General features: G+C 47.2%; 1 protein-coding gene across 4 annotated transcripts in view; it reads right to left on the bottom strand.

The window, feature by feature from the left end:
- Nucleotides 1-15428, bottom strand: part of ACBD5 (acyl-CoA binding domain containing 5) — a 54979-nt gene that overhangs the window by 18226 nt on the left and 21325 nt on the right. For all 4 annotated transcript variants that reach the window (XM_077268443.1, XM_077268444.1, XM_077268442.1 and 1 more), the window contains 3 exons: nt 10580-10732; nt 8264-8473; nt 3413-3513 (listed from right to left, as the gene is read on the bottom strand). In XM_077268443.1, the coding sequence (XP_077124558.1) occupies nt 3413-3513; nt 8264-8473; nt 10580-10732 (464 nt within the window). The remainder of the gene's footprint in view (nt 1-3412; nt 3514-8263; nt 8474-10579; nt 10733-15428) is intronic.

Raw genomic sequence — 15428 nt, 5'->3', positions numbered from 1 at the left:
CCGGTTGGTGATTGCGGAGATCTGCATCGTCTGTCCCTGGAACGGGACGGTCTAGATGACCTGGAGCTACGGTGTCTCTCCCTAGAGGGGGATGACCGTGTGCTATGGGGTGACGCAGATGGACTTGATCTATGGATCCGCTTGCGTCCTGACCTAGACGTGGATGTGCCAGGGTCATCTGGTTCCTGAGTCAAGCTCTCCCGTTGTTGGGTAACGGTCATAGCCGGGGCATGACCCTGCAGAGCCTGAAGCAATGTGGAAGTTAGGTTATCTAGAGACTGCGTCATAGATTGCGAGAACTGAGTAGCCCATTCCGGCGTGGCATTAGACACCGAGTGACACATTAGGTTATATACAGTTCTGGCAATGCGGGTACGTGCTACTACTGGAGAGAGCGGTCCCGCAGGCTGTGCAGAATGCATAATAGCAGTTCTGCCTGGTTCTCTTGGACCTTGAGCCCTGCATAGTGCACAAAGTGCAGAGGTGCTGCCAGCAGATGGACCTTACAGGGGTAGAGAACCTACAGGGGAGTCTTATAGGTAATATGGATTCACAGCTGAGTAAAAATAACCCAGCTGTGATCTTACCCCACCAGTGTGCCCCGAGGTCCAGCGCCGAAGATCCACAGTCCTGTGCCCCCCGGAGACTGGCTGCCTGGTCCTGCAGACCGGGAGATGCAGGGTTAATCTGCAGCCGAAAATGGCTGCAGAGACAGAGAAGAGAGGAGGAGAAGGGGGCGGAGAGCTGGAAAAAGGCGGCAAGGCTATCAAACACCCGCCCTTTCTGTCTCGATCCGCCCCTTGTATGACACTGTAGAGTGTCATATTTGTCATCCGGGGGGCGGGCCAGGGGGCGGAGAGGAGGCTGCTGCTTCAGCAAGGCCGAAGCCGGGGCCTAAATTAGATGCCTGAGGCCCAGAAGGGCTCCAGGCCGGCGCGAAAGTCCGGGAGGGGGTCGGATCTGAACCGGACCCCTCCGGATTTGAAGGCAGGATGGCGGTGGGGATATAAGTGGAAGGGGGAGCCCGGTGAGGGGTCCCCCTGAGGCAGTAGAGAGCTGGTGCTGCCGCAGAGACAGGGACGCTGGGAGCCCTGTGTCTGTATGTGCCATGCCTGCCAGCACTCCCCCCGGCCCCAACAGGAGCCCGCAGCTGGGCTGGGGTCCCTGGATGCAGGCGCAGTATGCTGGCCCATTGCTGGGAGCTGTAGGATGCTGCCTGTACAGGCCCTACCTGAGGTGTCTCAACCTAATACCCCCAGAGGGGGATTAGGGAGGGTGCTGTTGTTACACCTTCAGGGGCCTTTATCCTTGCCTCGACCTCAACCCAGAAACCAAAAGGAATTGGGGAAGGAGGGGGGTCTCGACTTCGAACCAGCACCCGAGGGGCTGGGGAAGGAGCAGCATGGGGAATAGCCATCTCAACTTCAACTGGGCACCCCATAATAGGGGGCCGAGGAAGGAGCCATGCCGGGAGTCTCACAGGAGACCCTCTTTTCTTCATCTGTAATCCCGTCGGAAAGCGGGAAACGGAGTAAAACGGAGTAAAAATCTTTAGGTGTGCCTCCTTTGTGACACGACACTAAGCAAAAACTGGAGAAGGCTGATGCCGTCCAGGGGTGTATACTGCACAGGAGGAGCCACAGTTAATCTTTTTCAGATTATGCATAGTGTCGCCTCCTAGTGGACAGCAGCATAACACCCATGGTCCTGTGTCCCCCAATGAGGCGACAGAGTAAAAAACCATGTTCTCCTTGGATTTTCTTGTGTTTTGGCATGGTAGATTTATTTCTTGTGCATGCTGATAAAGTTTAGTGTTAAAAAAAAAAAATCCTATTCTATAGAATCAGGTTTTGGCACAAAAAACGCAGGAAAACCTAATACCTGCATTTTTTCACCATCCATTTATTTCAATGGGTGAAAAACTGAAAAAAAAAAAAAAAAACACTGAAAAAAGTGACAGGCGCCATTGTGCGAAATACCATGCAAAGCACAAAATCCTGATGAGAAAAAAAATCAAGCTGTGTGCATGAGACTTCTGAAATCTCATAGGCTTTGCTGTTACTGTAAAATGCAGCTGAAAATTAGCATTAAAAAAACCGCTACGAAAACACCAAGTGTGAACTTAGCCTTAGAGTTCCCCTGCTTCAGAGATGGACTAAGACCAGGTAATTTACAGAGAGAGGGTGGAAATCATAGGTGGCCTCCTTTGTGACTTCTCATAAAATCCCTCACTGGTCTACTATTTACTGGTCATTGGGAACAATGGATGAAAATCAGTACATGGTTCCTTTAATGCAATTTAATGCGCCCTCGCCTGAGTATACAAGTTTTTTTGAGTAGGGAAATGGGAGAAAAACTCCTACATTCTAGGTCCTACCTTCATGCCCTGACATCTGCCTTTGAGGAAGAGTACACATTTCATGTTTGCCAGTACCATTGGCTATACTACACTACTATATTATACTATATTATACTATACTTTAGTCTTTTACTGTTGTAGTGTCCCTGCTCGGCTCCTGTGCAACAGCACAGGCTGCATATGCATATACGGCATGTCCACCACTGCCATGCCAATTTTACAACAAGGGTATGCTCACACTGGCGTGTTGCGAGAGAATCGGGACGATTATGCTAATGACACTCAGCTCAAACGCTATCAGAGAGTAATCCAAGTGTCATCTGTGTGTGATCCTAGAGAATCGCAGCACAGGTTTGGAAACGAAGATGCTGAACTGAGAGGCAAAGGAGAAGATGGAGAAATATAATTCTCCATCTTCTCCATTGTCTCTGTGAGCAAGCATCGGTCTGAACTCAGATGACACCAGAGTGCAGCACGATGTTTCACACGAGCACACAGACTTGTATGGGTGCATGTGATCCAATATCAGAGGGACTCGCAGCATGCATGTTTTCTCATGCCCAATTAGTATAATATTGGGCCGAAAATATAACATATATAAAAAACATGGCCTAACACTCGGCGTGTTATATGCCACTGTGAACGTACTCTAAGGGTAGGGCTACATGCTCATTCCTGTGCTTTCATTTTTGCTTTTCTTTCTTAAGAAGGACTAACCATTGATGATCCCAGATACATATATTTTAGAGATAGGAATCAATTATTTTCCTTTATGGGTGGAGTTGGCCTTTTAAAAAACAAAAGAGAAATAGGCGGAAGGAATGATGTGTTTGCCAACAGAATAAGATAAAGAACACTTTTTGCTTCTGGCCTACTGGCATTGGAAACAGGATAAATAAGGGAACATGTTGGAGAAAGGTCCCGTTATTTGCGCTCTTGGTTTCGGAGTGGTATGTAGAGGTCTCCGAGTGCCAGATAGTTAATAAAACACTGAGGCCATTATAATCTGTTGCATCGATGCCAGATTCAATTATGGAAGAAAATCCCACTTACATCGTCGTGTCCAAACTGCTCCATGGAATCACAGAAGATCTCGGAGTCGGAGTCACTCGTTAAATGCTGCATTGCAGCAACGTCCTCTGTGCAATCATCTCCTGAAAGACAGGATTTTACTGGTTAATTGTGACTTTTAGAGACAGTTTCTCAGGTGTAACACAAAAAGACAGTAAGGTGGGGACATGATCTGGATCAAAGTTCGGACTGATTGAATTTATAATGGGGTAAGAGGTAAAACTAACCCATGGTGGAGGAGGAGGGCGATCTGAATGGTTCATGAGAGGTCCACCAATGGATCATTGCGGTCATGAGTCCATTATGAATGTGAGCCACGTCATGACTTCACATTATATGCTTGTATCGACTCCGATGCTGAGAAGGTACCATAGCACAGGATTTTCTGTGGAAGGACTCTACACAGTAGAGAGGAGTCAGCTATACTTTCCATCAAGGTAAAAATGAACGTTTCACCAGCCTGATGGAGGCCTCGGACAGATGAACGGATCCTTATACATACATTTGGGATCTTTTCCTAAAATATGAACCCAAGCCGGGGCTGTAATGTGACGTGAATACAGCCTTGGCCTCATTCAGACAATCGTTTCCTCACATACAAGATAAACTGACCAACTATTTGGATCAGAGGTTGATCAGAGTGTGGTCCAAAAGTCATCAGTTTTTCTCATAAGTGTAGAAAAAGAATGTTTCTCCACCTTCTCCTTTCTGTCTATCAGTGAAAATGTCATCTGAGTTTGGTCCAGTTTTGTCACGGACCTCAGACATGCAGATTTTGATTTCACCCTCGGATCAAAATCAGACACATCTCCACGATTTTCCAGAGATTGCTTGGTCCGCAAAAAATCATGGACATGTGAATGGCCCCATAGACTATCACAGGTACGAATGCAATCCGGGAAAAGCACTCATACGAGAACATCAGACATGGGAATGAGGCCTTAGGCTAGTTTCACACTAGCGTTAACTGCAATACGTCGCAAATGCGTCGTTTTGCCGAAAATACGCATCCAGCAAAAGTTCTTGCTGGATACGTTTTTTCGTCATAGACTAACATTAGCGACGCATTTGCGACGCATTGCAAAACGTCGCGTCCGTTTTGCGACGCTTGGGCGTGTGGTAGCGGACCGTCGGGAGAAAAAAACGTTACATGTAACGTTTTTTGCTCCCGACGGTCCGCTTTTTCCGACCGCGCATGCGCGGCCGGAACTCCGCCCCCACCTCCCCGCACTTCCCCGCACATCACAATGGGGCAGCGGATGCGTGGGAAAAATGCATCCGCTGCCCCCGTTGTGCGGCGGAGACCACGCTAGCGTCGGGAACGGCGGCCCGACGCACAGCGACGGGTTGTTCCCGACGCTAGTGTGAAAGTAGCCTTAGGGTATGTGCACACGCTGCGAATTTTGCTGCGGATCCGCAGCAGTTTCCCATGAGTTTACAGTACAATGTAAACCTATGGGAAACAAAATCCACAGTGCACATGCTGTGGAAAAAAACACGTGGAAACGCCGCGGTTTATTTTCCGCAGCATGTCAATTCTTTTTGCGGATTCCGCTGCGGGTTTCCACCTGGGCCAATAGAAATCTGCAGGTGAAAACCCACAGAGGAAACCGCAAAAGAAACCGCGATAAATCTGCAGTGAAATCCGCAGCGGTTTTTCACTGCGGATTTAGCAAATCCGCTGCGGAAAATTCCGCATTGGAATCCGCAGCATGTGCACTTAGCCTTACCTGTATGGATTGATAACAGGTCCACTTTTAGAAGGGTTTTCTCACCCTGGATCACCCCTCTAAAATGTCAATTCCCAAAACCCCTGGCAAAAAGTTGATGATGCCAAGACAAGCTGCTCATCTCCCTCATTACATGGCGTCATGTCAGATCACTAACTGTTCAAGTAATACAAGCGAGATTGTTTGCAGGACTGAATAGGGGCCCCCTTCATTATGAGGTCCATATGTCCTAACAAAGCACATGGGCAGTGCCTGTACTGATGGGACAAACCCTGTACAAAAAGCTGGTATAATACACATGGGCAGTGTGTATACTGATGGGACAACCCCTGTACAACCAGCTGGTATAATACACATGGGCAGTGTGTGTACTGATGGGACAACCCCTGTACAACCAGCCGGTATAATACACATGGGCAGTGTGTGTACTGATGGGACAACCCCTGTACAACCAGCTGGTATAATACACATGGGCAGTGTGTGTACTGATGGGACAACCCTGTACAACCAGCCGGTATAATACACATGGGCAGTGCCTGTACTGATGGGACAACCCCTGCACAACCAGCTGGTATAATACACATGGGCAGTGCCTGTACTGATGGGACAACCCCTGTACAACCAGCTGGTATAATACACATGGGCAGTGTGTGTACTGATGGGACAACCCTTGCACAACCAGCTGGTATAATACACATGGGCAATGTGTGTACTGATGGGACAACCCCTGTACAACCAGCTGGTATAATACACATGGGCAGTGTGTGTACTGATGGGACAACCCCTGTACAACCAGCTGGTATAATACACATGGGCAGTGTGTGTACTGATGGGACAACCCCTGCACAACCAGCTGGTATAATACACATGGGCAATGTGTGTACTAATGGGACAACCCCTGCACAACCAGCTGGTATAATACACATGGGCAATGTGTGTACTAATGGGACAACCCCTGCACAACCAGCTGGTATAATACACATGGGCAATGTGTGTACTAATGGGACAACCCCTGCACAACCAGCTGGTATAATACACATGGGCAATGTGTGTACTAATGGGACAACCCTTGCACAACCAGCTGGTATAATACACATGGGCAGTGTGTGTACTGATGGGACAACCCCTGTACAACCAGCTGGTATAATACACATGGGCAGTGTTTGTACTGATGGGACAACCCCTGTACAACCAGCTGGTATAATATATATGGGCAGTGTGTGTACTGATGGGACAACCCCTGCACAACCAGCTGGTATAATACACATGGGCAGTGTGTGTACTGATGGGACAACCCCTGCACAACCAGCTGGTATAATACACATGGGCAATGTGTGTACTAATGGGACAACCCCTGCACAACCAGCTGGTATAATACACATGGGCAATGTGTGTACTAATGGGACAACCCTTGCACAACCAGCTGGTATAATACACATGGGCAGTGTGTGTACTGATGGGACAACCCCTGCACAACCAGCTGGTATAATACACATGGGCAGTGTGTATACTGATGGGACAACCCCTGTACAACCAGCTGGTATAATACACAATACCGCAGTGCGCTTTGTCTGCTTTACCTACAATACTAATTACACTAAGACGCAGAAGATTAGAGTATTAGTCTGTGCTCCAGCCCCGATGAATACCGGTCATGTGAGAAGGAACTCGTGTATAATAATATGTTATTCATCCTCTTAGGAACACTACATGCCAGTTGGGTTGAAATAAGGCTTCTTGAGCACCAGCACTTTTTGTCGATATTTCTAGAACTAAACGTCCTTTTACACTGGCAGGTTTTGCCCACAATGATCGGCAATGAGCCTTCCCCAGCGTTCATTCTGCCCAATATTGGCCCCTTGTGTTCACCTCTGTACAGAACATTTCTGTTATGTATACAGCACCTGAATACAAAGCATTTCTTACACTGACTGTGTTGCAACCGGTAGTATAGTTAAAAGCAGCTTTAACAATTCTGGGAATTTCACAGCTGAAATCCTCACAGATTAAATGTTTTTTTACACAGCTAGGTGAGGCAATCGACATCCTTGGAGGCATTCTCCTTATATCGGAAGATACACAGTAATATAGCCTCCCTGCTGCATCACAGATACAAATGTAGCCATGACAAAAAACTTGATGACGACCGGCTGAATTGTGAATGCAGCTCTGAAGTTGTATTGATGACAAGATGAGTAATACTATGTGCTCAGAAAGTTACTCCATTTTATATGTACCCATGATAAATATATATAATGAGTGTGTGCATCTGTTCACAGAAAAATGGTGTGAAAATGCTTTAAATTACAACTAGACACAGACATACTACTATACATATATATATATATATATATATATATATATATATATATATGTACAAAAAAGAACACAGCAGCACATGTGCATGAATCTAGTACATGTGAAAACACAGACAAACTTTCAATATAGATTATACTTCTCAAAAATATTTTTTCACAAAAAATTTTTTCATAAAACTTACAGTAATAGATGAAAATGAAGGTTCTTAGCGCATAAATTGGCCAATTCATGTGTGCCCATCCACCATGGCAAGGTGACCTCCCTTTAATGGGTCCTACTCTACTGTACATGCCACTTTTGGGCCACCAGCCCAAATATATATATATTTTGTATTTTTTTTTTATTATTTTCAGTGGCCCTGAACAAAAATCTATTTGTTCATGGGCAGCAGAGTGGCTCAGTGGTTAGCACTATATGGTGGATGTGGTTAGCACTGTATGGTGGCTAAGTGGTTAGCACTGTATGGTGGCTCAGTGGTTAGCACTGTATGGTGGCTCAGTGGTTAGCACTGTATGGTGGCTCAGTGGTTAGCACTGTATGGTGGCTCAGTGGTTAGCACTGTTGCTTTGCAGCTCTGGGGTCCTGGGTTTAGATCACATGAAGGACAACATCTGCAATGGGTTTGTATGTTGTCCCCATGTTTGCGAGGGTTTCCTCCAGTTTCCTCCCACACTCCAGAGACAGACTGATAGGGAATGTAGATTGTGAGCCCCAATGGGGACAGTGAGTTTGTCTGGTATCATGTCACTGCTAATAATGAATAATAAAGGGATGGGGCACTAACCTTTACTGGCTTCCACGTGTTTCCCGGCATCATCCGCTGTGGTTTCTGGATTTCCATTCACCTCCTGTGCGGTGTCATTGAGATCGGACTTGCTGGGTACATGATTGGGAACATCTGGAATGTCTTCATTGTGACTTATATGTAAACCGTTAGGAATAGTGGGGTCCGGGCCGGGCCCAGGAGAGGCTTCGTCCTGCGCAGCTTTGTCCTCTAGAAAAGAAAAGTTGTCAGCAGGAGTAATTGTAATAATCGCTGAACATCACATATTCACAATCTGTACTTTTAGACGAGTATAGACTGAACTGTCTGGTCATAGTTTGCCGTCCGGCCCCGTTATAACCCGTATATATAATACTCTACATCCGCTAGACTCTCATACTAGCTAGTGTATACAATACATGGATGGGATTGATGAAGGGGCCCGCATGGTTATCAGAGGGTCGCACTGCGGACAAAGTGTGAACACGGCTCAAATATATGCTCAACTGTCATAAACATTCATCACCTACCCACAGCACAGAGTACGTGACCAATGTATAAATAGCTGGGGGTCCAATGAGACCCCAATCATAAGAACAGCGATCCCATCTCCTTCATGTGAATGGAGTGGTACTGTGCATGCACGACCACAGCACTACTCACTTCTATGGGAGCAGCAGTGAGCATGCATGACAGATGCTCCTACAGCCAGTAAAGGAGGCCGTGGTCACACATGCGCACACTGCTGCTCCATTCACACAGGAGACGGGGAAACCATGTCATGTTTGCTGAGAGCCCCGGTGCTCAGACCCTTTGCAATCATACATTTATCACCTATTATAAAAAAACAGTGCCTTCTTTGTCCATGCAATTGTATTACAGCTTATACCCATTCAAGGACAGGAGTTGCAATACCAGATGCATCCTGTAGTCAGTAGTGGCACTGTTTAAAAAAAAAAAAAAAAAAAAAGCCCTTTTTCAAATCCTGGACCCCTTAAACTTAATAAATGTCCTGTATACAAGGTGGTCCTGCCCTCTAACAAGTCCTATGTAAGGAGCTAAAGATGTTTGAAAGAGTTTTCATGTTTCCCTTGTATGGTCCAAGTCAAGGAATTATCTTCGAGAATCTACTATATAATTGTCTACGGGTCACTTCCATCTGTCTGTCCTTCTGTCTTTCTGTCACGGATATTCATTGGTCGCGGCCTCTGTCTGTCATGGAATCCAAATCGCTGATTGGTCTCGCCAGCTGCCTGTCATGGCTGCCGCGACCAATCAGCGACGGGCACAGTCCGATTAGTCCCTCCCTACTCCCCTGCAGTCAGTGCCTGGCGCCCGCTCCATACTCCCCGCAGTCACCGCTCACACAGGGTTAATGCCAGCGGTAACGGACCGCGTTATGCCGCGAGTAACTCACTCCGTTACTGCCGCTATTAACCCTGTGTGACCAAGTTTTTACTATTGATGCTGCCTATGCAGCGTCAATTGTAAAAACATCTAATGGTAAAAATAATTTTAAAAAAATAAAAAATCATTATATACTCACCTTTCCCGCTCCTCGCGACGCTCCAGGCAGGTTCCGGTGGAAGGATGGTCTGTGAAAAGGACCTGCCGTGACGTCACGGTCATGTGACCGCGACACGGTCATGTGACCGCGACACGGTCATGTGACCGCGACGTCATCACAGGTCCTGTGCGCCTGCGCGAGAAGGAGGCGACAGAACTACAAGGGTACCCTCGGAAGGTGAGTATATGTTTATTTTTTAACCTGTCACATACGTGGCTGGGCAATATACTACGTAGCTGGGCAATATACTACGTGACTGGCTAATATACTACGTGACTGCCCAATATACTACGTGGCTGGGCAATATACTACGTGGCTCTGTGCTGTATACTACGTCGCTGTGCAATATACTACGTCACTGGGCAATATACTACGTCACTGGGCAATATACTACGTCACTGGGCAATATACTACGTGGCTCTTTGCTGTATACTACGTCGCTGTGCAATATACTACGTGGCTCTTTGCTGTATACTACGTCGCTGTGCAATATACTACGTGGCTGGGCAATATACTACGTCACTGGGCAATATACTACGTGGGCTGGGCAATATACTACGTGGGCTGGGCAATATACTACGTGGGCTGGGCAATATACTACGTGGGCTGGGCAATATACTACGTTGGCTGGGCAATATACTACGTGGGCTGTGCAATATACTACGTGGGCTGTGCAATATACTATGTGGGCATGCATATTCTAGAATACCCGATGCGTTAGAATCGGGCCACCATCTAGTTTGTATATAAAACACCATACACCGAAGTACCTTTCTCACTTAGCTCGGCCTCGTCTTCACCCTCCTCCTCCTCCTCCTGGCCTCCGTTCTCCTCCTCTTCGGACTCCGCTCCACTATCACTGCTCTCCGCTTTCCCGTTCACAGCCTTACAGTTAGGAGTAGAAGTCAGAGCAGAGCTGAGATCTACAGGAGGGTAAAGTCACAAGACAAGGTAAAACCATCACAAGTCACATTTCCACTGAGGCAGAGAAGACAAGCAATTCTTAATATAACATTTCAGAAGGTACTAATACTACTTATGGAGATTCAGCAGGCAGAGAAATGCACTCTGGGAAACAAAAATGCAAAATAGCTCTCCGTGAAAAGGAAGAAAACTGTCTCTCTAGCACCACCTAGGGGTAAGTTACCCTGCAAATTAATGTGATTATTCTTCAATGTACACAACCGATGAAAAGCTGCAATATTGGCCACTTTATAGGCATACAATGGCTGTCACCTACAGACCACTGTACTCGCCCATAACGGCCCGTCGTATGCCAACAAGACACATTTGCTATAACCTGAGCGCATGCGCCGATCACAAAAATGAGACAGGAAGAGAGTTTTACAGTCAAAGCAATCTAAACAGGCTGTCAGGACATGTTGGGAGTTGTAGCTACACGACAGCTGGAGTGACGCAGGTTGATGACTTTTTGCCTAGTCTTGCCTCTTATCTTTGCAGTGGGGGAAGAAACCGGAGGAAACCCACGCAAACATGGGGAGAACATACGAACTCCTTGCAGATGTTGGCCTTGGTCGGATTTGAACCCAGGACCCCAGCGATGCAAAGCAAGAGTGCTAACCACTGAGCCACCATACAGTGCTAACCACTGAGCCACTGTGCTAAAAGAATAAAGCTCCCCATTCACCGACTGCAAGCAGAGATCCTGGGAAAAAGAGTCAAAAAGCTGCCATACAAAGAATAATTGCACATTTTTGACTAAAGTTTTTCAGAAGTGAAACATTGATGGTCTAGAAAAGAGGTCAACAACCCGCGTCACTCCAGCTCTTTATTCACCGATTGCAAGCAGAAAAAAAAGATAACTTCACCTAAAGTATGTAAAATAGCATAACTTCCATCATCAATGAATGAGCTATATTTGCATAAACCTGAATACCATTTTTCCGGGCATGTTAAGCATTTATTCTCCGATACATGGCTGCAATCTGCGTTAGCTGAAAGTCATCCAAACGCCTCGTCCAGGGGTCTGCGGAGAAGCTAATATGTACACGTGCCAGTTGGACGTCCACTTTCCAGAAAAAGATTATTGGCTTTTTTTGGATTGATTTGGCAGGTCTTTTTTAATGCTTTCTCGGGTCAGTGGCACCAGAAGTGCCCAGCGCTTGTGTGCCCAAGCTGAACCCGCATTCTGAGGCCAGAACACTTTTGGAGGGCAGATATCTAATGTCTATGGCCGGCTGAAGACATGGACACACATTCGGAAAAACTGAGCTTTGCTGGCCAAGAAAATAAGGCCCAAAAGACAAGACAAATGGATGGTAGAGAGCAGCGGTCAGAAGTGGAGATACCGTAAGTGTGGAGAGATGAGAAAGCACCTAAGAATAGAGCTGCAGTCACACATTCCCAGAGAGACAAATCTTCCCCATTTCCAGCCCTTAGCTTGGGCTCCTTTAAATGCGATTAAAGGACACGTTTCAATTAGAAGGATGGATTGGCCCCCAGCACACCCCGGACCACCACTGCCCTTCTGAAGGAAAAGTGTCATCAGAATACAATCTGTTTTAATTAAACTGTTTTGGTTTTTTTTATGTTAAATGCATTTTTTTTCAACCTTCCACATCACAATCTATACATCAGAAACAAAAAAAAATTGAGGGGCCAGGTGTTATACGCTGGGGGCGAGGGGCCGGATGTTATACACCAGAGGCGAGGGGCCGAATATTATACACCAGAGGTGAGGGGCCGGATGTTATACACTGGATGCAAGGGGCCGGATGTTATACACCACAGGTGAGGGACCAGATGTTATACACCGGGGGTGAGGGGGCGGATGTTATACACCAGAGGTGAGGGGCCAAATGTTATACACCAGGGTCCAGATATTATACACCAGGGGTGGGGGCGATATGTTATACACCAGGGGTGAGGGGCCGAATGTTTTACACCAGGGGCCAGATGTTATACACCAGGGGTGGGGGCGATATGTTATACACCAGGGGTGAGGGGCCGGATGTTATACACCAGAGGTGAGGGGCCGGATGTTATACACCAGGGGCGAGGGGCCGAATGTTATACACCAGGGGCGAGGGGCCAGATGTTATACACCGGCGTGGGGACCATATGTTATACACCAGGGGTGAGGGGCCGGATGTTATACACCGGGGGTGAGGGGCCGAATGTTATACACCAGGGGCCAGATGTTATACACCAGGGGTGGGGGCAATATGTTATACACCAGGGGTGAGGGGCCGAATGTTATACACCAGGGGCCAGATGTTATACACCAGGGGTGGGGGCGATATGTTATACACCAGGGGTGAGGGGACGGATGTTATACACTGGGTGCGAGGGGCTGGATGTTATAAACCAGAGGTGAGGGGCCGAATGTTATACACCAGGGGCGAGGGGCCAGATGTTATACACCGGGGTGGGGACCATATGTTATACACCAAGGGTGAGGGGCCGGATGTTATACGCCAGGGGTGGGGCCATATGTTATACACCAGGGGTGAGGGGCCATATGTTATACACCAGGGATGAGGGTCCGGATGTTATACACCAGGGGTGAGGGGCCGGATGTTTTACACCAGAGGTGAGGGGCCGGGTGTTATACACCAGAGGTGAGAGACTGGATGTTATACACCAGGGGCGAGGGGCCAGATGATATATATGGGGTCAATGTGACTGAATGAGAAACCTGAATTCAACAATTAAGATGTGTGGATTGTGTCCCAATTCCAATTTTTTTCCATATTTTGTAGTATATCACACTATTGCGTTACACAACACACTGGCACTGCCTTGAAATAGGTTTACTTTAAAAAAAAACCTTACATGACTTGTCTGAGCAAAAAAACATATTATTGACTTTTCTGTGAGACGGGGCAGCATTGCCAAGCTTCATACATTGTGTAGTGGCCACGGCTGGGTCCTGCAGATCAGTTCCCAATCACTTGACTAGGAAAAGAAGTGGCCACTAAAACGCGCCATTCCAGCTCCATATATTGTTTACATCCATCTGCCATCAGAGCACATAATGGGAGATCTGACACCACAGTCCTTGACACCCCCTTTAAGTCTAATTTTATTAAACTACACTACCCCTTTAAAAGGATTTATGGTTTAGCGGTTTATGACTGCCTCAAACAATGAGCGGACTTTTTCTTCCAGGCTCTTATTGGTAATTTGGCACTTAGGATAGTGTAGAGGAAGGAGGCCGGGTTAGATAGCGCCACCATAATGTAGAAATGTGCGGCATCAGCAGGAGTTGCCTCTTTTTTTGCCGACCACAATGCAGACCGTCCTCCAGTATTCAGACAAATCAATGCGCTGATAATTAGAGCTCGTGCATTACCGTCCTCCTATATAATGGCCTCTACAGCGCCGTCTCCAGAACCAGAGATCTGCTGGAGTCATCGCTGCTACGGACAGATCCCTGAAGGAAGAATCACCATCCGCTCCCTATAAGCACAAGTGACAAAAGTTCCCATTCCCTCCATCTGCGCGGCATGCAGAGTTATCAAACCTGCCACACCGTGAACTTTGATATCCTGAGTTGCAAAACAGAAAACATTTTGCACTGATTTGGTGGATTAACTAAATACAGCATCGTGTGTCACCGCCAAGAACGGCTCAGCCGGCGAGAGTGGAAATTTACCCCGAGCTCCAGGCTACACGACAGGAAGAGCAAATAAAGGGGAAAACAGGACAAAAACACAAAACAATAAAAAAAAAGACAATGATAACAGTAACCTCATAACAGTTCATGAAATGTATGAGTGAAATAAAACGCGTATTATAGAAATGTTTCCAAGTTATTGTTAAAGAAGACCTGGATTTTTTTTTCCAATTTCCAACTTTGCTCTTTTTTTTCTTTTTTTTTTTAAAGAATTCTACATTGTGCCGTCCCTCTGTTATTCCTCCTGGAAATGAACGCATCTACAAATGGGCATTACAATTAGCAACCATGGTGTGTCCATACACAGTCTGCCTCTTTAAGCAATACTATTGCATTGGACATTGCAAGGGGCCGTATAAATCAGACAACAATGCATGGACTGGCCGGCGCCTCTCCCGACCCGAGCATAGAAATATATGCAGCTTGTGTCGGTATAGCCGCCGGCCAGTCCGAGCATTACGGTCTAAATTTATACGACCAACTAATTGCGTAGGACAGTGGTCCCCAACCTTTTTGACCTTGAGAGCCACATCCAGCTCTGAGAGATGGTCGCGAGCCACATCCACCACTGACAGAGGGTTGCGAGCCACATCCAGCTCAGAGATGGTCGAGAGCCATATCCAGCTCAGAGATGGTCGAGAGCCATATCCAGCTCAGAGATGGTCGCGAGCCACATCCAGCTCAGAGATGGTCGAGAGCCATATCCAGCTCTGAGAGAGGGTCGCGAGCCACATCCAGCTCAGAGATGGTCGAGAGCCATATCCAGCTCTGAGAGAGGGTCGCGAGCCACATCCAGCTCTGAGAGAGGGTCGCGAGCCACATCCAGCTCTGAGAGAGGGTCGCGAGCCACATCCAGCTCTGAGAGAGGGTCGCGAGCCACATCCAGCTCTGAGAGAGGGTCGCGAGCCACATCCAGCTCTGAGAGAGGGTCGCGAGCCACATCCAGCTCTGAGAGAGGGTCGCGAGCCACATCCAGCTCT

Source organism: Ranitomeya variabilis, chromosome 6, assembly GCF_051348905.1.
Source record: "Ranitomeya variabilis isolate aRanVar5 chromosome 6, aRanVar5.hap1, whole genome shotgun sequence".
Taxonomy (NCBI): Eukaryota; Metazoa; Chordata; class Amphibia; order Anura; family Dendrobatidae; genus Ranitomeya; species Ranitomeya variabilis.
The sequence above is the reverse complement of the archived record's forward strand: the minus strand, read 5'-3'. Positions and strand labels throughout refer to the sequence as shown.